Source organism: Rhodamnia argentea, chromosome 4, assembly GCF_020921035.1.
Source record: "Rhodamnia argentea isolate NSW1041297 chromosome 4, ASM2092103v1, whole genome shotgun sequence".
Classification (NCBI taxonomy): Eukaryota; Viridiplantae; Streptophyta; class Magnoliopsida; order Myrtales; family Myrtaceae; genus Rhodamnia; species Rhodamnia argentea.
In genome coordinates, this window is record NC_063153.1 from 19,782,019 (window position 1) to 19,803,808 (window position 21,790).

Consider the following 21,790-nt stretch of genomic DNA (forward strand, 5'->3'; position numbering starts at 1 on the left):
TCTTAGTTAACTAACCAGACAAGAATACTTGAAGCAAAATTATTACATTTCTTGAATTCTACCAAAAACCAAGGTCTCTTTCCTAGGGAACTCCGACAATTCGTTATCGTCCATCTCTTCCTACTCTATTTAAATGTTCCATAAGGAACTCAACTGATTCACAATTAAAATTTTGGACACAAATAGTCTTGATCTCAAATTGCCTACGCATAAGAGGAAACACAGTGAAAGTTTCAAAGGGAGAAAGAGAAGAGAATGGCCACTGTAGCAGCTGAGACTGTGCTTTGGTGTGTCGTAGATGGAAGCCTGTCAATGAATGATGTGGAGATCAAGAGGAGGCCGTACCATCGCAATTGCGGGTGTGCATTTCACAAGTTAAAAGGCAACCGGCCGACTGCTTGCTCTCATCATGAAAACATGTCATTCCCCAAGAGAGAGTTATCCGGTAATTGCTCTTTGTCCATGGCAGCTTCCAAGTTCTCTTCTCATTCTTCCCTCTTGAATGGTTCTTCTATTAGTAGCAAGGACAGCACACGACAGTGAATTAGCTTCGCCGACTAGATGATAGGCATGCATTGGAGGCATTATACAGCTGGAATGGAACAGGAAAATCAGAAACAGAGGATCTGTACATTCTTGTCGTGACCCTTAAAGTGCTCCTTGTGGCAACAAAACCTCAGAGGATGGATAGCACCGGCTCCTTCTCCATCTTCCTCCTGTAAAGTCGAGATTTTTATATGTATGCGCATTCTTCTCCTTGTTTTGTTTCACATGGGACAACGGAATTCAAATTTATCAATTGAAAGAATCAAGTTAGTAGCCCTTCCTGCTTAGTTGAGTATCATTCTCATAACTAGCATCTTATTACTCAATGACCGTGAGGGTCCTTAACACAAGCCTACTGGAAGATCGACCAGAAGATGTGCATTAAACATATCGTTGATCCACTATTCTCATTTAACCGCTTGATTGACTATTCACTTTCCAATCGCCAAAACTAATCCTGACAAAAAAATTTAGGCCTAGGGACTGAAAGTTTAAGCTAAATGTTGAGTTTCTAGGAAGCAAGAGCCAGAGCTTTGCTTGTTTTGGTATCCCATAGGGGAATTGGGTTAACAAGGGGAAGCTGCATCCAATGACTAGTATTCTTTTTTTCTTTTCTCACTCTCCATACTCAAACCAAGTATTTCTTTATGTTTAGTAATTAGTGTACTATCTTGTCTTATTTCTTTTTCCTCAATTGGTATTACTTTTATTTTATTTATTTTTAGGTTCATCGATCGCCAATCTCAACTAGTTTAGGATAAAAGTGTTGTCGATGTTGATGTTGAGTGTACTATCTTGTCTTTACCGTTTTTCTGGCATTTAGTACGAAGCAGCGAATAATCATATGAGTTACCTTTGTTTCCTCGTTAACAACTACCCATTCTCCTTGAAACCTCCCGCATACAGAATACTGAAGGTCACCGAGACAGGTCTATCATGTCCTCGGGGGAAAGAGGGAAAGAAAAATCGTTGATTTCTAGAAAAGTTTTGCAGTTGGTAAGAAAAGTGACCTGGGTTCCGTCTCTTCCCCTAATCCACCGCCCAACTCTCCTGTAGTGATATCGGGGAGAGAGGGACTTTTCTCTCTCCCTCTCCCTCCTCCTCTCCCTCTCTGTCTTCGCATCTCCCTATCTCCTCATCTTCAAAACTTCTTTGTTGATTTCGCGGACAAGGCTGTCAACTTACGTCACGGAAGCGGAGTGTTTTGTCCTCTCAGCTAAAAAGTTCATAGCGCGAGCACCTTGAAAAAATCTGCTTGCTCACTCTGACTCGGTGCTTGCTGCATATAGTCGAGCGCTTCGCACATCTATGAGGCCATTCAAAGTTTCACTTATCTGAACGTGATTTTGTGATCAAATGAAATCTTTTTTGCAGATTTCTCTCTTGATCTTGAGTTAGATCTAGATTTGGGTGCTCTTATATTCCGATTACAAGTAGATCTGAGATTTATGACGTGTTTCTATGTTCATTCAACCTGTTGGTGGTGGTGCTGTCGCTACTCGGTGAGGTATTGGGAACAACAAACCCAGACGCACAGTGCTTTAGTGCTGGAGAAGAAAATCTTGGCATGTGCTCATCACTAGATTCGTGCTTGGAGCCATGACACGCCGTCTTTGTGGAATGAGCAAACTTCTACAGACTGTACCAAGTCAATTTATTTTTCAGAGTTTCTTGCTTTGTTAGATTGGCATTTTTATCTTAATATTATGTACCTCTCTTACATATGAAATGAAAATATTCTTTCTGATCCCAAAAAAATTACTTATCTGGTATTTTGTTAGTAAGGAATAAACACTTATATTCAAGTACCAACATTAATTTGATTGTTTACAATTTACCACTAGTTCCAGAGAGAGGTAATATCGTTTCACCGACCAAGTTGCCATCTATTTTGTTTTGTTTGATTGATTTCGAATGGCAATACCAACTTTTCCAGTAGTTATCGACTTTTGTATTAAATTGCAACTTTATTGGAGTTACTTACCAACTTTCTTTTTCCGATGAGTAGTTGGTATTCATCGGAAATTTATTTGATTTATTTTAATTCATCAACTTTTGTTGAAGATTGCACCCTTATGTGTCTGTGAAACTAATAAAGGACATGTGCGTGAGACTATATTGGGTAGATGTTGGTGTTGATATGAATTTTCTCAAAAAGAAGAAGAAGTAAAATGTAGAGAATTGTACCAAAATTATTAACAGCAACCAAATCTTTTGAGTTTACATGGAGTTTTTTTTTTTTTTTTTGGTGGATTTGAATCCATGGTGTAGGTGTATTATGCGATTAGAGGAAAATATGAGACATAAAGTTACAATGTCTAACAAATTTTTAAGATAAGTAGATGCCATGTTTTGAGCACTTCAACTAAAATGGTTCAATAAGAAATATGCAAGCATAAAATAAGTATGTTGAGTCCTTATCTTAATAGCTTTGTCCATTTTTCAGAATCTTTCAAGAATTGTTGGTTATTTTATGGAAATATACAAATATTCCATTTGCATTCTTAAAAGAAATTCCCAACTCTTTTTTTTTTGTTGTGGAAAACTGCATACCGAGAATTACCTTTATTTATTTTCACAATGGGGAATATTCACGCATTTCTTCCTTTTCTTGTGAAAATTTCTGGCCGACACTTAATTATTGATGTACTTTGCATTAATTAATGCCTAAAGTTAATTACTTTTCCCATTCTGTAAAATTTAGTTTGGTTATATCATGATTATCCACTAATTATTTAACTGGAGGGTACCATACTAGTATGTTATAGAGACGTTCATGTTCACAGTAGTGGAATATTGGCGGCTACATACTTTTAAAATTTCTTTGAGAAAATTGATATTGAATTAATAGGAGAATGAAAATATGGTTTAGAAGTTACAATAAAATTTAAGTAAGATATACCTATAGTGTAATGCAGACCATCCTTTCAAAGTGTTGCTGCTGATTAAAAATTTGCTTTGGAATTAAACCAAAAATATTGAAAATACCCACAAAGAAGCAAAGCTCTAGTAGACTGTTATGACTAATGTGGAAGAAATAATGAAATTTAAACTTAGAAGAAAAAACGAACACAAAGATTTACATGGAAACCCTCGTCGGAAAAACCACGAGGAGAGGAGAAGAAAAATCCACTATAGAACCAAGAATTACAAAAGGTGGCTCTAAAAATCAAATGATTAATACCACGAAGAATCCCAAAGTGGTACATCTGTGATAATTTTACTTCAAATTATTTTTTTGACTACGAAAAATCTCATACTAGTACATCCGTGATAGATTTATCCCAAATTAGTTTTTTTACCATAAAAAAATTCAAAACCGGTACATCCGTGATAAATTTTCCTTAACTAATTGTTTTTGCAACGAAGAACTCCAAACTAGTATACTTGTGACAAATTTACCCTCAATTAAATTGGATTAATACCGCGAAAAATCCCAAATTAATAACATGTGACAAACATATGGTTAAAATCTCAAATTGGTACATCCGTGAGCTGACACATGTCATCCAAGTCAGCAATTTGACGGTTAGATTTAACAAAAATTAATGAAGGGTAAATTTATCAATAGTGTATCGGTTTGGGATAAATTTTTCACAAGTGTACTAGTTTAGGATTTTTCATGGAAAAAAAATAATTTGAGATAAATTTATCATAAGTGTACCAGTTTGAAATTTTTTGTGGTATTAACCCAAAAACATGAGACTCTTTTTGTCTTTGCTTCTTAACATAATAGCTTGAGAAAGTAATATTTATACTACTACCCCAAACACTAACGTTGACCCAAGCCTATAAAGAACTGAAGACATAGTCAACATAGAGAACAAAAACATTTAGTGTGTTGACGTACTTCGTGTTGTCCATATTGTCTTCATAGCTTTATGAGGTTGAATTCGCCGTACAAATAAATTTATGAGTGGCCAGCTTCCATAGTGTGACGGGCGGTGTGTGCAAGGTCCGAGAATGAATTCACTGTCGTTTGGCTGACTGGACGAACTTTTGCCATTCATATAAGTCCCGTATGGATTGAAAAGTGGGGCTTAGTGGCATCGGGGTTCTCTGCGAGACATACGGAAGGGTTGATACAATTTGCTCGTGAGGGAAGCGTCAGAACTACGGATGTGATGATTATCATCTTTAAGGATCGCGCACAAACTGGTCGAGAGCATAAGCAGCTAATGCGCCTCTCCTGATAATGGCCATGTTAGGTCAAAAGCATTTGTTATGCTGAAGTAATCCGTATGCTTTGCTCGAGCGGCCAGATGCTTGAGCTAAATTAGGCATGGGACAATCATTTATCAAGATAAGACCGACCCAATATTTGGGCTCATCAGGCGCTATCCCTTGACAATTCCGTGCCATGTAATAACACTTTAAAATTGGCAAAAGGATATCTCAAGTGTCAATATTTGTGTACGACGCTTACTTTAGTGTCAATATTTTTTTTCTATATCACTTAAGTGCCAATTTTTTGAAGAACGAATATTTTAAGTGCCAATTCCGGTGAGGTCGCTGTAATTTCTCGCCGTTGCACTAAAGTGGCATTTTTTTTTCCTATTTGAAATTAAAATGATCGTTTTTTCTCCGATTTGACACTAAAGTAATAATTTTTTGGATCACGTAAGTGCTAATTTTTTTGAAAAATGATTATTTTTTCTCTAATTTGACACTTAAGTGATAAAAAAAAAATATTGACACTAAAATGAGCGCCGTATATAAATATTGATACTTGAGGTGTACTTATACCCTTTAAAATCTGCTAAGCAAAAGTTCCAAACCCATAACTTTACACCTTTTGTTATTTAAAGAACTAGAAAAAAAGTAAGGGGCTTAAGTACATTACAAGTGTCAAAACTTGTGTACGGCGCTTACTTTAATGTCAAAACTTTCAAAACGATCACTTAAGTGCCAAATTTTTTTAAAAATGATCATTTCAGTGCCAAAACTTTCAAAACGATCACTTAAGTGCCAAATTTTTTTAAAAACGATCATTTAAGTGCCAATTTTTTTAAAAACGATCACTTCAGTGTCAACTCCACCAAGCCACGTGAACTCAAATATTAATAAAAAATAACACGCGTCGGATTTTCGGTAAGCCACGTCAGCTCAAATTGGAGTTGGCACTAAAGTGATCGTTTTTAAAAGAAGTTGGCACTTAAGTGATCGTTTTGAAAGTTTTGGCATTAAAGTGAGCGTCGTACACAAGTTTTGGCACTTCTAGTGTTCTTTAGCCAAAAGTAAGGTATCTTCAACTTTTTTTCTTTTTTCCTTTGGGTCACAGGTATCTTCAACTTAACATGCTAGTTGAACACATGAAAAATCCTATGTTTTAACCCAAACTCGCCAATATGATGCCATAAGTTCAGTTGGAAAAGCAAAGTAGCTGATGTAAACTAGATTTTAATGACTAGCATAGAACAAGAAACAGTTAAACCAAAGCAAGGGAAGCATATACCTGCAGACAAAACAGAGCCAGTTGCGCATATAAGGACATTTCTAGGGATTCACTTGGCTAACAGATTCCTCAGAAAAGTCCTTTGGAGAAATCTACGTCAATCTTTGAACATTTGTGCCATAAACTTCAGAAGCCCTAGTCGCAACGCGCCGACTCTTTAACCCATTTTACCTAGGACTCTCTGTCTGTCTACATAGCTAGGAATCAGGAAATCTCTTGGAAAAAACTGTAACGTGAGTTTTAGAAAAGTGATGGCCCTGGAAAGTACCCACTCTCTCTAATTCAACCGTGTTCTCCAATGAAAGAGCCAATGTCTACAATGTAACGTAAATGAATTCATCACGAGGATCTCAATACACTGCAAATCGATTCATCCGGATGTATATCGTTAGGACGATCCGACAGCAGATCGCATTACTCCCATCATCCAAGTTAACACAAAAAGGCAGTGGACTGACTTTTAAATTGGCTTAAGTACACTATAAGTGTCAAAATTTGTGTACGTCGCTCACTTTAGTGTCAAAACTTTCAAAACGATCAATTAAGTGCCAAATTTTTTGAAAAACGATCACTTAAGTGCCAATTTTTTTTAAAAAAACGATCATTTAAGTATCAATTTAAAAAAAAAACGATCACTTCAGTGTCAACTCTACGGAGACATGTCAGCTCAAATATTAATAACAAAAATAGCATGTGTCGGATTTCTGACAAGCCATGTCAGCTCAAAACTTGTATACGGCGCTCACTTTAGTGTCAAAACTTTCAAAACGATCACTTAAGTGCCAATTTTTTTGAAAAACAATCACTAAAGTGCCAATTTTTTTAAAAAAACGATCATTTAAGTATTAATTTTTTTAAAAAACGATCACTTCAGTATCAACTCTACCGAGACACATCAGCTCAAATATTAATAAAAAAATAACACATGTCGGATTTCTGACAAGCCATGTCGGCTCAAATTAGAATTGACACTAAAATGATTGTTTTTAGAAGAAGTTGTCACTTAAGTGATCGTTTTTTGAAAGAATTGGCACTAAAGTGAGCGCCGTACACAAGTTTTGACACTTTAAGTGTACTTTAATCCTTTTAAATCATTTGGAAAAGAGGAACTTTGCTTTAGTTGGCAAAAGTGTTGAAAATATGTCTCAAGTTTAAGCTCAAAGCGAAACTATGAATATTTAGAAACGAATATTTTATGGACATCTGAAATTGAGCCATAACCGAAGAAGGTGGAAAATTTGTCAGAAAAGACAAGAATCAAAATCCTACTATACATAAAGACAATCACCAGATTCACATAAAACAGAACTGTAAAGATTTGCTCTAACGGGCCAGCCTGGAAAAAGATCTATTATTGGCGAAATATATGCAAGGCGCTATTACGTCCTTGGAGTTCATTTTTTAGTTCCTTAAATCAGCCATGCCAACCCGAGCCTACTGTTCTCTCTCTCATGAAACTAGGAACAATGGCATTCCTCGAGAAGAACAACTTTAGTTAACTAACGGCCCAAAAAGCTCTTTGGAACAGCTTCAGCATTCTCTCGAAATCAACCAAGACCAATATCTCTCTCTAGGGAACTCCACTATCCAACTAGCACACGCCAATTCCAAATGCTATATAAATGCTTCCCACGACATGCGGAAGATTCACAAATTACCACCTGCATTCTCAAACAAGCCAAGGCACAAAACCAAGCAAAAAGATCTAGAAGAACCACTGGGAGAGAAGCGAATGGCCACCATAGCAGCTGAAACGATGCTTCGGTGTGTCTTTGATGGAAGCTTGTTAGTAAATGATGTGGAGATTGAGCGTAGGCCATACCACCGCCATTGCAGTTGTGCGTTGCACAAGTTGAAAGGAAGTCGTTCGACTGCTTGCCCCAATCATAACAACATATCATTCCCCTGGAAGGAGTTGTCAACCACCTGCTCTTTGTCCACAGCAGCGTCCAAGTTCTCTTGTCGGCCTTGCTTTGTCAGTGGTTCTTCTGTCAGCAGCAGTACAGCAGCTGAGAGTAAATTAGCATGTTCAAGTAGATAAGAAGTACATTTTGAAGGGATTGGGCAGGAAAGGAGGAAAAAAGGTTAGAAACAGGGAAGCTGCTCTTCTTGTTCTTTTGTGTTTCTTGCGTCTTTACGTGCTCCTCAACGCACAAAATTCCGGAGGATAAACAGAACAGGCTTCATTGGTAGATTCCTCCTGTAAATTCTGCCGAGTTCCATTGCTACTCGTTCTTCTCCTTTATGTAATCACATGGGATAAAGAGTTAAAATTTGTCATGTTGACATATATACTTGCCAGTTAGTAAACTTCCTTGCTCTGTTCTCTCTTGAATACTCGTGAGTTGGCACTACGAACTCTAACAATGTAGGATTTAATCAATTTCTCGACAATGGCCAGCAAGGGTACTTACAACTGGCTAGGGTATGTAACAGAATTCTAATACCATATTATAGCCGCTCACAAGAGGAAGCCAAAACATATTCTCCTAAATTTACCTCGTTGGAGTCAATTTTACTCGAAAGGTTGGGCCAATTTAGTTACTTCCATCTTGTACTTTAATCTCTGGAGGATAATCAGTACAAGCTTCTTGCTAGATATCTCCTGTAAATTCTGCCGAGTTCTATTGCAAGCGCGTTCTTCTTCTTACATAATTTCATGGGATATAGAGTTGAATCTATCCACTTGACATATATATTAGCCACTCAGTAAACTTCCTTGCTCTGTTTTCTCTTGATTACTCATGAGTTGAGACTACGAGTTTACTCAGTTTCTCAACATTGACCAGCAAGGGCATGCAAAACCTTTTGGGAATCACAACAAAAGTTTAATACCACGTAGTAAGGGCTCAAAAAAGGAAGCCAAACATAATCTCTCAAAATACCTAATTGGACTGAATTTCACTCAAAAGCTTAGGCGGATTAGTTATGGCCACACCAGATTTTGATTGCTCTACTTTAATCAATCTGATTTGAGATTCTTTAGTGCACTTGCATAACACATGAAACCAAACTGGACAACAACAATATCTTCGACACAAATTCTCACCAAGTCGACCCAAGATGAATTATGAATTTACAGATGAGGAGTATTTAGTATCTGCCCTTGGACTGCGACATGGATTAGAAGACTATGAGTGTGCAATAACAAAAGAATGGTTCAATTAATCTTTCAACTGTAGAAACTTGGACACAGAAAAGACCATGAACTTATGGTTCCAATCCCATAATTATGCACGATAGAGAAGGCTGTGCACATATCATGATATAAAAGAGGCAGACATGTACCAAGGCGACGACCATATGGAAACAGATAATATACAGATATGGACATATAGGCGATCCGGACTATATTTTGCATGCGACTACTAGAACAAGAAGCAACTCTTGCAAGGCGACTCTGAAATTAGTGGACCAAACATTTCCATAAATGACAAAGTTAACATAGATTACTAGACATGTCAACAGTTTCCCAATAACAGAAATTTGTAAGTATTCGCTAAGCTAGCGAATTAGGAAGGGACATTTTACAGGAGAAATCAATGCTGGCTGCTAATAGCTTATTGAATTTGACTTCTAGTACTATAAACCAGCCGAGCCGAGCCGAGCCGAGCGACTTGTCACCCCTAGATCTCTCTTATTTCTAGTCCTTACTCACTCCTCATGGAACAAAAGCTCCAGAGGATGAGTGGCAAAAACTTCTTGGCCAGCTTCTTCCTGCAATTCGAACTGAGTTCTAATGTAAATGCGTCCTTCTCCTCATTTTCTTTCTTGGAAACGAGGGATAAAGTTATCAATATTAGAGATATCACATGGTCCCATACTTCGTTGCTCTGTTTTTACTTGGATACTTGTAAATATGACTGGCAAATTTCAAAAATGTCAGATTGATTCAGTTTCTCAACAATGAGAAGCAAGCGCACCTCAAAATATATTGCGGCATTTCACAAGCGGTCCATTGAAATAACTCCCCCCTTTGTCTCAGTAATATTTCCAGATTTTCCTGTTTAGCTAAAAAAATCATCACTTGAGGTGTGGTTAGACAAGAGAATACTCTGGTGTTTTGTTTTCCTGATATTAACAAGGTGTTGATTCTTAGAACAAGAGGAGAAGTATCCGAAGGTGCTTTCAGTGGAAGTATGATGCTACAAATACAGACAAATAGTTAGCATAGTCTTAGATGTTTCATAGAAGAGACCATTAGTTTCACCATAACGAACATCTGGAAGCATTCACTTTTCTAACAAACTGGTTAAGAAAAAGACATCCCTTGGGTCAAATCTTTAGCAAATAATTCTTGGATATCACGACCAATGTGTTTTTGTTTGTTTGATAATTTAAAGATGTTAGAATAAGGGTAAAATAGTCATTCATTTGATGTTGAGAGTCTTTTATATATAAGTGCAATCCTTTGTTAATGGAATAATAATCATCTTTTCCCTAAATCCGAACATGGTATTAGAGCTCTAAACACCTTACCACACCTATTACCGTAAATCACCATTGCCAATCACTGACGACACCCAAAATCTGACTTCACCTTAACTCTGAGAAGCCAAATCAGCCATCGCCTTGAACAGGCAACCAAGAGTTGGTATAGCCCGACATCGTCTAGGCTGATGAGCCTAGATTCGAGGTTGCCCGACCTCGTCTAGCCGTCAGACGACCAGATCCGACATCGCCTAGGCTGGTGAGCCCAGATTCGAGGTCGCCCCACCTCTTCTAGCCGTTGGACGACCAGATCCGACGTCACCCAGGCTGGTGATCCTAGATTCGAGGTTGCCCGACATCATCTAGCCGTCGAACGACCACATCCGACATCGCCTTGACCTCCACTAGCCCTCGTCTGACGCAGTCTAGGCCTCGCCTTCCTTGCCTGACGTCATCTATATAAATAATCCTAAACATGGACGTCATCTAATCCTCATTTGTCTCGCTCAACGTCATCCTTGTGGGTAAGCCCTGGAATCAAAGTCTTCCGCTACAATGGTCCTCCAGAGGTTTGTTGTTTCTATGTACAATGGTCTGGGATTTTTGGGTTCTGTGATGATGAAATCTGAAGCGTGGTCTGAAGTTGAGGAATTCTTTGTTGCGGATTGTTTGTGGCAATGAGTTCTTGAGGTATGATATGACCTGTGGGAATGTGGTTTGTTGTTCTTGAGTTAGATGACTGTTGGTGTGAGATAGTGTGGTAATTGCTGGTTATAAGCAAATGATTGTTCTGCTTTGTGGATGTTTTTAGCCCTGGAGTTAAGCAATTGATTGTTGATACATTGTGACATTGTTCTTGGGTTTAATCGTGTTCTTGATTCACTGATGGCTACATTTGGAACTTCAAATAGTACACTTGCAATTAACCTCTATAAAATTTGATGGAACTAATTATCCATCTTGGTCCACTCCTATTAAAGTTTATCTTATTGCCACTAAACAAAGTGATTATCTTAAATTTATAGCTTTTTCAGATCGGAGTAAGGTACCTAATTGGATTACTGGAGATGCAATGATCCGTACCCTTTTATGGAATAGTATGGACCAAAAAATTAGTCCTCACTTCATTTAGTGCAAGTCTGCTAAGGAAGTCTGGGAAAAAAGTGCCTTACTTTATTTTGGAGAGAATGACATGACTCGAGTATGTGACACTTGGGAGGCTCTTTTTGATCTTCACCATGGGAATCAATCATTATCAGAGCATTATGCTCGTTTCACGACGCTTTGTAGGTAATTGGATACTTACCTTCTAGCTTCGAACGATCCGGCTGTCCTCATTAAACGACAAGAGGATCTTCGAGTTATACTATATCTTAAGGCATTAGGGCCGGAATATTCCTCACTTCACTAGCAGGTTACCTCTCAGAGTTCCCTTCCTACAATGGATGAGATTTTCTCTTGAGCTCTTCGGTCGACCCCCGCTGAAAAGATCTCTACTCCATCTTTGGAGACAAGTGCTATGGTTTCTCATGGCACTAATGCACATGGAGCTCGTGGTCGTGGTTACAAGGGTCGTGGACGTGGCTTTGCTCAGAGTGGAGGTTGTCGAGGTCGTGATGGTAGTATTGGTGCTCATAGTACCTCTATTTCTGGTGGTGGTCGTGGCTCCCGCCACTGTAATCATTGTCAAAGAGCTGGACATATAGAGGCTAATTGCTATGTACTTCCTTCGGAACTTCGACCTACCTTTATAGCGTATGCAGAGGCTAAACAGACTCCACAAGACTCTACTTTACCCCCCACCAAACTCCACCAGACTCTACTAGTGTGCGAAACACGAGTGGTTCAGTTATGTTGACAGGTACTGAGTACGATGCATGGATTCGCTCCCAACAGGTGACAAGTCCTTCAGCTCCTGTTGCAACTCCGGCACAAACATCCAAAGGTAGTTCATCCTATTTACTCTCAGCAGTGTCCGGCTCCTGGGACATAGACTTTGGAGCTACTCATCAGTTGCTGTCTTCACTTTGTTCTAAATCTCCTGGGTTGTCAAACTTTGTTACATTAGCTGATGGCTCACAATCTCAGGTTACTGGTACTTGAATTGCTCATTTGAGTCCATCTCTTTCTTTGTCATCTGTCCTCCATCTCAAATCTTCATCTAATTTAATTTTTGTTAGTTCATTGACTAAAGAACTTCATTGTTCCGTAGCCTTCTTCTCTTCTCATTGTATCTTTTAGGATCTGAGGATTCGTTCCCTCGGTTGTTTGCTGGATCTCATAGTTGTTCTTCGCAAGACGAAGTTGTTGCCATCACGGAAAACAGGCATCGCATGAGGCACCGAGACGGACGCCACATAGAATGAGTCCCATCTGTTTTTTGTAATTGATCAAAACTAATCCGCGTGGATTTAGGGGTGAAAATTCAAGCGGTGGGCAAATGTGGAAAAGCGTGAGATCCTGGGAGGCTGTAATCCAAAAAGTCAGAGGAGGAAAGACCAAATATTGTCCATGCGCCTCTATGTTCTACTCTCCCTTTTGTTGGCATTAATGGTTACCCATGTGTCTCTGGTCAGTGGTGAATCAATTGCAAGTCAAACCTGTTCCTGTTCTTGTTTTCTATTGCGGGCTTTCCTCAGAAAATTCTCATAGCCGAACCTGAGCTACCACGAATCTGCCATTTCAAAATCGAAACGATTTGATATCGGTTCAAATTCGGAAAGGTAATCTTTGGATAAGGTAAAAAAAAATTTATCCTAAGTAGATCAAAATATTTACTTGCCAGTTTGGGAATATTGCTTATTTTGAGGATTTGGTTGCATGATTGAGATGTTCAATTATTTCAATTAGAAGATTGCACATTAATTTTGAAAATACACAAAAATTAAAAAAATCATAAAAAGAAAAACTAAAAAAAAGCTCCCCTTTTGAACTTCAAGCAAAATCCATCAAAATTACAAAATCAGACATTCTTCATGAAAATGGTACCGAAAGGGTATTAACTAAAAAATTAATGTAACCAAGTCCCCGGACTCAAAATCTACGGTTCGTAGAAATAAAATAGTTTTGTCCCGTTATTTTATTAGGTTCCTAATCAATCTTTCTAAAATGGTTAGTGACGACTCTATTTTCTAAATCATCTTAATAAACCAAAAGTTGCGAATTGATAAGTCTTGTGAGAGTCCGTATTAGGCTAGTTCCTAATTAACCTGATAATCCATTAGCCTAATTTTTTTAGGGTCGCGACAGTAAGCTCCGCATCTTCTGTTTCCTATGGAGTCCATTAGTCATGATTTCTCAGCTTTATGCGTTCCGGGACCACCTTCTTTGGATTTCAGATAAATTTGAGAGGGTTAGATGGATTCAGGGCCCCTTATACGTGGGTACCGGGTGCATTTTCAATAGGCGAGCTCTTTATGGTTATGAGGCTCCGGGCAAGATCAGGCAGAGAGAACAAGGAATTCTCTCAATGTGCTTTGGAGGATCATGTAGAGAGGGTTCTACAGCGAAAAAGAGAACCGACGAGAGAATGAAAATTTCAAGCAAGAATGCGGAACCTGATGCTCCGATGGTCGATCTAGAACGTTCTCAAGAAGGGATAGAAGGTAGTTTTATGCAGTTCCTGTTAGAGTTTATATTAAAGTACTCTCGCTTGCTATTGTGAAAACTTCATTTTTAACCCCGAGTTGTAAATTCAACGTTCAGACTAGGGTTCTTTCTTGTCGATTTTGTTCTCCTTTTGGGTCGTACTTTCTCATGGATGCAGTTTAATTTGAAACTTCTGAGGCTTGCGTATTCAGATTTCCCCCAAATTCGGGTGGAGGCTCTCGTCAATTAAACAATGATCATCCCTGAAATTGTGAATGCAAATTGACTTGAAGATGAATGCTGAGGTTGTCTCTGACTAGTGAGGCTAGACATTGATCATCCGTGAAATACTTTGTGTAGGTGACGGATACGAGGATGAGAAGTTGCATCTCATGTCACACTTGAGCCTGGAGAAATGGTATGGTCAATCGTATGGCTTCATCGAGTCGATACTACTTGAAACAGGGGACGTTTCTCAATTTGCATCTCTGGAAACTCTCCTTAAAGAAGCCATTCAAGTTATTAGCTGCGGATATGAAGACAACACCAAATGGGGAAGCGAAGTAGGCCTCTATCACCCACTTCTATGGCGACTTTCAGACACTTTAAGATGAAATGAGCTTTTGGTTCAGTACAGACAAAATCAAAATATTCCTATGTGGCAAAGGATGCTTGGAATCTACCGCCGTTGCGACTAAGTCTTAACTTTTGCGTTATTTTTGCAGATAGGATGGATCTACAGTTCTGCATCGGAGGAGTTTGTGACAGGACTAAAGATGCACGCCCGTGGTTGGAGATCAATCTATTGCATGCCGAAACGTGCTGCTTTTAAAGGGTCTGCTCCCACTAACCTGTCGGATCGTCTCAATCAAGTTCTTTGTTGGGCTCAAGGTTCCGTTCAAGTGCTCCTCAGCCGGCATTGCCCCATTTGGTACGGCTTCGGTGTGAGGCTGAAATTGCTTCAAAGGCTCGCATATATCAATGCCACAGTTTATCCATTCACGGCGATCCCACTGCTTGCATATTGCACATTGCCAGCTGTCAGTCTATTCACTGGAAAATTCATAATCCCACGGGTACACTTGATATATATCGGACCGTGATTCCTCCCGACTCTCATAAGACGTTACCTTTGGTAAATATCAAGTATTGAATCCACACTAATTGTGATACGTTCAAACGACGAACTGTCTATCATATGCTTCCAATGGATCATGAAACTTAGCGTAAATAGAGACTTAACGCTCCTGATCTGTAGCTTATTGTTTCTTTTCTCTAGCTGCAGATCAGCATCATAGGCATTATCTCTTTTATCTCACTTTCTTTATCTATCATCGCCACCAACATACTAGAAATGAGATGGAGCGGGGTCAGGATTGACGTGTGGTGGAGTACTGAACAGTTCTGGGTAATAGGAGGTGTCTCGGGGCACCTGTTCGCTATTTTCCAGGGCCTGCTCAAAGTCCTCACCAGAATAGACACCAGTATCCACACACCTTCCAAAGAATCCAATGAGCAGACCGTGTTCTCCGAGCTGAAAATATTCAAATGGACCAGCCTGCTTATTCCACTAACGACCCTCCTCCTCATAAACCTGATCGGACTGGTTACCGGAGTGTCTAGCGCCATTAGCAGCGGGCATCATATTTGGAGCGTGCTGTTCCGCAAGCTGTTCTTCGCTTTCTGGGTGATAATTCATCTCTGTCCCTTCCTTAAAGGACTACCAAGCAACCAGAGCAGAGTGCCGACGATCGTCATCGTGTTGTCGATTCTGCTGGCCTCTATCTTTTCCTTGCTCTGGGTGCACATCCATCCTTTTACAACCGCGGTGGTTGGCCCAAGTATTGAGCAGTGTGGAATCAACTGCTAGATACCATGAAATCTTGCACAAATCCGAGCGTGGTCAGGGGTTTTTCGTCACACATGTTTAGTTCGGCAAACAGTATATACGAGTAAATTTTAACTACCTACAGTTTAGTGAATCAATTGATTTGTTGATCTTATACGTAAACGTGTACCTAGCTTTATACAGTTGAATTGCTGACAAGTTTCTGGTGTTGATCTTCGGTAAAGTTTGGTTTCGTTCGACAATAACTCAGACATAAAAGCATTGCAGTGATGCAAAACGTACAGCCATCGGTTATGCGAGAGGATGTTGTTCTGTGTTTCTGCTAGAAAAACATTCTTTTTATTCGCGCGGTTCTGACATCTTCTTCATTCAGGAGGTAGAAATGATGAGCCATGAAACCCCTTTTCTCTGTTTCTGCTAGCAAAAGAAGCAACGGTCATAAGAAAGTTTTTACAGTGCACGTAGCTTTTGGAAAAGCTAACATGATTAGATATTACGAGAATTATGGACTTGGAGGCTTTAGTATTACTTTCCTTCCCATCAAAGAAAGGAAGCAAATAAAATACCCTTCATTAGCCAAAACCCGACTTTGATTCGATGTTGTAAAGGCCAATCTAAAATCTTGAATCGATGAATGGAGGGTGATCACGGGTATATAAAAAATAAATATTCATTCTCTTGGTAAAGTGGATTCGAATATCTGTTTGAAGTTTCGAACATTGAATTGTACCGGAAGACTCAAGCGCCCGAAGTAAATTCGCTAGATGATCAATCACAAGTCGACATAAGGATCTCCATTTCTCGCCTTTGTTCGGTTGATTTATTTTTGCGAAATTTTTTCATAAAATAAAAACACATGGAGCATTGAATCAAGACTGCACCAAATGCAGTTAGTATTTCTCAAAGTAAAATAAAGTTCTTTTTTCATATGTTTTTTTGACACGTTAGAACCTCTAATTGAATAAGCAAGCTGAAGTTGGAACAAACCCTGCAACCCCATTCATATATATTTTCAAACCCTAATACTAATTACCAGTACTACCTACCCTCTTCTTTTACCCCTTCTATCTCCTTGAGCAAAGAAAGCAAGAACACGACAGAAAAGAAAATGACCAAGACTCACCGTCTCCCAGCAGTCCCCACTTCACTTCTTCTCCGCTTGCTCCGGCGCCGGCGCCGGCTTCGATGTAGCTCTTGCGCCGCCTCTCGACCCCGGCCTCGATACCGTTCTCTCCTCTCCCTCCGAAATGCTTCCCTCTGCACAGGCGAGCTATGATCCCCACGACCATGCTGATGATCGTGATCGCTGCCAGCACCACCACCAACGTCTCGATGGAACCGGGCGCATATCGGACCGGCTCCTCCACCAGGGGCTGCGGAAAATTGTACAAATAAATTTTAAGGATTAATTTGCCAAAAAATCATTTTTTCATCATAAAAAATCTCAAATTAATACATCTATGATAAGTTTACCTCAGAATATTTTTTTACCACAAGAAATCCCAAACTAATATACCTATAATAAATTTACTCCAAATTTTTTTTACGAACACTTTATTGGTTTAATATGTAGTGTTTCAATTTAAGAAGTTATCATTGGTACATACGTTCCTGTCGGACGTCAAGGTCGTTGCTTTATAAGTTATGTTTAGTCCCAAGGGATGAAAAGAATGCTAAACCGATAAATAATAATAATAATTTTCCATGTCCGAATCATGTCACATCGCTATTCATCGATATGTCTATTCTTACGACTATCATTTTTTGTCTTTTTAAATTCGTATCTCATTTAAAATAACGAAGACAAAAAAAAAAAAAAAAAGTGAAGAAAATTCGTATTTGTTAGATGATTTTTGCAATTAGATGGAACATGGCTAGAAAATTGCGAAGAGTTATGCATCGTTGTAGGTATAAATAACCAAACCTGTGTTCTGCGTCTAAATCACACAAACACATCTCTATTCCTCAAATCACTGAGTCAATCCCATTGTTGTTATGGGAAATCAATCTTGTGTCGTGTCTAAATTAGACATGCGCATCTTCATTGCTCGTAACAAATCATATGATTGCGCCGGAAATACTCACATCTCAAAGCTGTAATCTCATCCACAGGACCAACTATATAGTGAGAATTTCACTCTATCTGGTTGCTAAAGCGCTCTCTCTCTCTCTCTCTCTCTCTGGTTGCTAGCAACGAACTTAGGAGATCTACCATCAGCAGGAGAAAAATTTTTGAACAAAGCATGAATTCCAACTGTTTATGTAAAGCTTTACAATAGCATGATGTAAACACTCATCTGGCATATTTACCAACGACAAAATCATCAATTGTTGACGGTAAGATGGACAGACCACGTCCATAAACAACTAACAATCTTACCCAGAACACCGCATCGCAAAACAAAGCTCAGAGGTTGCATCCCCCCACGTTCAACCCACAAATCGAGATTAATCAGACAAAAAACACACCCCAAGCAGCGAATCAAGACCGTGCAGAGAATAACCCGATCAACTTGTCAATCACGTCCCCAACCACCTGCTTCACGGTCCCCTCGGAGAGCACGTCGGCGCTCCTGGAGATGGAACCTCGGGTCCCCGTATGATTCTCCGAGGTATCACGGTTTTTATAGATTGTCCAAATGTGCCGAAGGGACGTGGTTTGTTAATGAGAAGTGATCAAATTAGTGAATTTCAGTCAACTTTTTTTTTTTAAAATTCGGCACAACCGTCAGTTATTGGACGAGTGGATCGCTGAGTGTCTAAAAACTTCTTTAGAATTTGGGGCCTGGATTGGATCGCTCCGATCCATGGAACGCTCCGATCCAGCCAAGGCCCAAAATGGGGCACGACCCGTGACCTAATGGGCCGTTTCAGTCCCGATTCGATGTGACTTGTTGCCCTACCCTAACTCCGAACCAAAAGAATTGGAGTTATTGAAACGAGTTCTTTTGCTTCAAAGGAAACAATCAAAATTCTCAGTCAATAATTTCGAGGGAATTGGTTTGTTTGCACGCAGTGAAAAATAAATGGTGAGTATTTTTGTCTTCTAAGTAAAAATTAATACACAAAGATATTTTTATCTTACATATATAAGTTCGAGAATTTTTTTTTTTTTTTTTTTTTGGGGCATTTGTCCCTTCTTTTCCTAATCCTTACACTCTCAACTGAGGGTATTCTTGTCACTTTCTAGAATTAACTGTGGAAGCAGCATTGTACACAGGTCGCACGGTGAAAGCCGAAGGCCCGTCAAGCCCGTAAAGCTTGAATTTCGGGCTAATAAGCCCATGTCCTTCATCCTGGGCAGGCCCGGCCCGGCCCAATATTCATTACTAGTCATCACTGTACAAAACCCTAGCAGAAGCACCACCTATAAATTCTTCCTTAACTGTGCGTTTCTGTTTCTTAGACGTTAGGCCCTATCCAACCCTCATCCCTCGCACTCGACAAAGAGGAAAAACCATGGCGGAGAGAGGTGGGGGCGATCGTGGCGGTTTCGGCCGTGGATTCGGCGGCCGCGGAGGCCGGGGCGACCGTGGGGGTCGTGGCGGTCGCCGCCGCGCGCCGCGCCAGGAGGAGGAGAAGTGGGTCCCCGTCACCAAGCTCGGCCGCCTCGTGAAGGACGGCAAGATCCACTCGCTCGAGCAAATCTACCTCCACTCGCTCCCGATCAAGGAGCACCAGATCATCGACACCCTGGTCGGGCCCTCGCTCAAGGACGAGGTGATGAAGATCATGCCGGTCCAGAAGCAGACCCGGGCCGGCCAGAGGACCCGGTTCAAGGCCTTCGTGGTCGTCGGCGACGGCAATGGCCACGTCGGGCTGGGGGTCAAGTGCAGCAAGGAGGTGGCCACCGCGATCCGCGGCGCAATCATCCTCGCGAAGCTTTCGGTGATCCCGGTGAGGAGGGGCTACTGGGGGAACAAGATTGGGAAGCCGCACACCGTGCCGTGCAAGGTCACAGGCAAGTGCGGGTCGGTCACGGTCAGGATGGTGCCGGCGCCGCGGGGGGCCGGGATCGTCGCTGCCCGCGTGCCGAAGAAGGTGCTCCAGTTCGCGGGGATCGAGGATGTGTTCACGTCGTCTAGGGGATCCACGAAGACTCTCGGGAACTTCGTGAAGGTATTTCCTTTTCTTGAGCTTGGTTTGTTCTGTTTTGTTGTTTAGTTGAATCCTTAGACAATGATTTAATGATGCACCGGATGTTTTTGTCTTGTGAAGTGACAGTGGGAAAATGGTATTTGAAGGCTTTTTATGTGCTTGAATACCTCAATTCTCAATGTCTAGCATGCTGTGTGTAGTTTGCGTAAGTTCCACCCAATGGTGTTGTTGATGGTCGTAAAGTTTGGTCCTTTAGCTTATCACTGACATGAATCTGTGTTCAGACTCCATGTTAAACATGCACTCCTTGTCATGACAATCCATTGCTTATGCGGTATAGTATTTGGAGATGAAGTTGCCGCCCTAACTAATCATTCCTCTAGAGTCAGAGATTGAAGCAGAACTAGAGTGGATATTTTCTTGCTTTTTGATCAATCTCTAATTTTAATCTTCCTTCCCAAACTGATATTAGGCCGCTAGTAGTTATGATGTTTGATTGATCACGGTTCTGTGTATTCCATTTACAAAGGAAGTTCCCAGTGAAATCATTGACAGAATGTTTCTTATATAGAGTATTTGTTCTTTCATATCCTGATTGAATTAATGAATTCATTGACATAATGTTGCCTATGAAAAGTATTTCTTTCATATCCTTATTGAATTAATGGGCAGATTCATATAATTCAGAAGAATACGTGAGTGATTAATTATACGGCATCTCTTTCTTTCATCAAATGTTCTACCAGTTGTCTCTTTTGTAGAATGGCTGTTGCGTTGTTTGTGAATCCACTGCGGTCTCTATTCTCAAATGTGTAGTTTTAGACTTAAAGAATCAAGAATAAGCATAGAATTTGACCAAGATGGTTTGTTAAAGGCAAGGCTCTGGACAAATTTTGCTTTTTGGAGTTAATAGACCTCCATCTGAAATTTGCCTGCTCTGCTTCCTCATTGATGGTGACGAAATTTATGTGATGACATGGTGTTGAAGTTTTTATTACTCGGTCATGGAATTGTGCCTCCCACTTTTTTCTTACTTTTATTTCCGGCAATTTTCCTCAACATCCTTGGTCAAATGTTCTCTCTAATTTGGAGATGTCGTGTGTGCATTATGACTCTGCAAGTTCTTCTAGTGGTTAGTACCATGCATAATCTTGGTGTTCTATATAAATCTTGCTCGTCCACAGGCAACCTTCGACTGTCTACTGAAGACTTATGGCTTCCTTACCCCTGACTTCTGGAGGGAAACACGATTCACGAAGTCTCCCTTCCAAGAGTACACTGATCTGTTGGCGAAGCCCACCGGGAAGCCGCTCATTTTGGACGACACCGAGAGGATTGATGCCTGAGGTAGCTCTTTGGCGGCTAAGAGTTATGTAGTTCGCGTCAGCAACTTTACTTTAGGTTGGTTGTGTTGTTTGTCTTCACATCTTTGTGACATTCAGTGCCTTTTGTTACAATTTGGATTGAGGATTTGGATATTTGGTCCATACTGAAACAAAATTCAGAGCTGCTTATCGAGTATCTGGTCGGGCCTTAGATTGTCCGAGGGCGTTTGCTCATTTGGGATTGGCGAAAAACAAATAATGATGGAAGGGAACTCTTTTTTGGATGAAGTGCTAATTTCGATTTGGATCATCAGAAACCTGATGATTTGAGTTGTCAGAGGGCATGTTGTAATAATATCTTTGATCAAATGTTTTGCTCCAAATATAAATATTAAATCGTCAATTCAACGGAATTTTCAATCTATAAATCCTAAATCAATAGATTACAATTTGAAGCGATTGAATTGATCCTCAATCCATTGGGATCGTCAACACCAG

At 40.0% G+C, this 21,790-nt stretch overlaps 4 protein-coding genes across 4 annotated transcripts; all 4 read left to right on the forward strand.

Annotated features, from left to right (window-relative positions):
- The first annotated feature begins 255 nt into the window (after window positions 1-255).
- LOC125314841 lies at window positions 256-722 on the forward strand. The gene is made up of 2 exons (XM_048278076.1): window positions 256-505; window positions 607-722. The coding sequence occupies exons 1-2, from the start codon at window positions 256-258 to the stop codon at window positions 720-722; spliced, it is 366 nt and encodes a 121-aa protein (XP_048134033.1).
- A 6,915-nt stretch (window positions 723-7,637) lies between these two features.
- On the forward strand, window positions 7,638-8,042 carry LOC125314842. The gene has a single exon (XM_048278077.1). The coding sequence runs from the start codon at window positions 7,638-7,640 to the stop codon at window positions 8,040-8,042; it is 405 nt and encodes a 134-aa protein (XP_048134034.1).
- A 5,679-nt stretch (window positions 8,043-13,721) lies between these two features.
- On the forward strand, window positions 13,722-16,278 carry LOC115752578 (cellulose synthase A catalytic subunit 3 [UDP-forming]-like). Its single transcript, XM_048278078.1, has 4 exons — window positions 13,722-14,037; window positions 14,381-14,583; window positions 14,746-15,060; window positions 15,300-16,278. The coding sequence occupies exons 1-4, from the start codon at window positions 13,722-13,724 to the stop codon at window positions 15,888-15,890; spliced, it is 1,425 nt and encodes a 474-aa protein (XP_048134035.1). The 3' UTR covers window positions 15,891-16,278.
- A 2,988-nt stretch (window positions 16,279-19,266) lies between these two features.
- On the forward strand, window positions 19,267-21,485 carry LOC115752584 (40S ribosomal protein S2-3-like). The gene is made up of 2 exons (XM_030690831.2): window positions 19,267-19,988; window positions 21,152-21,485. Exons 1-2 carry the CDS (start codon window positions 19,329-19,331, stop codon window positions 21,311-21,313), a joined length of 822 nt encoding a protein of 273 aa, XP_030546691.1. The 5' UTR covers window positions 19,267-19,328; the 3' UTR covers window positions 21,314-21,485.
- The last annotated feature ends 305 nt before the right edge of the window (window positions 21,486-21,790 follow it).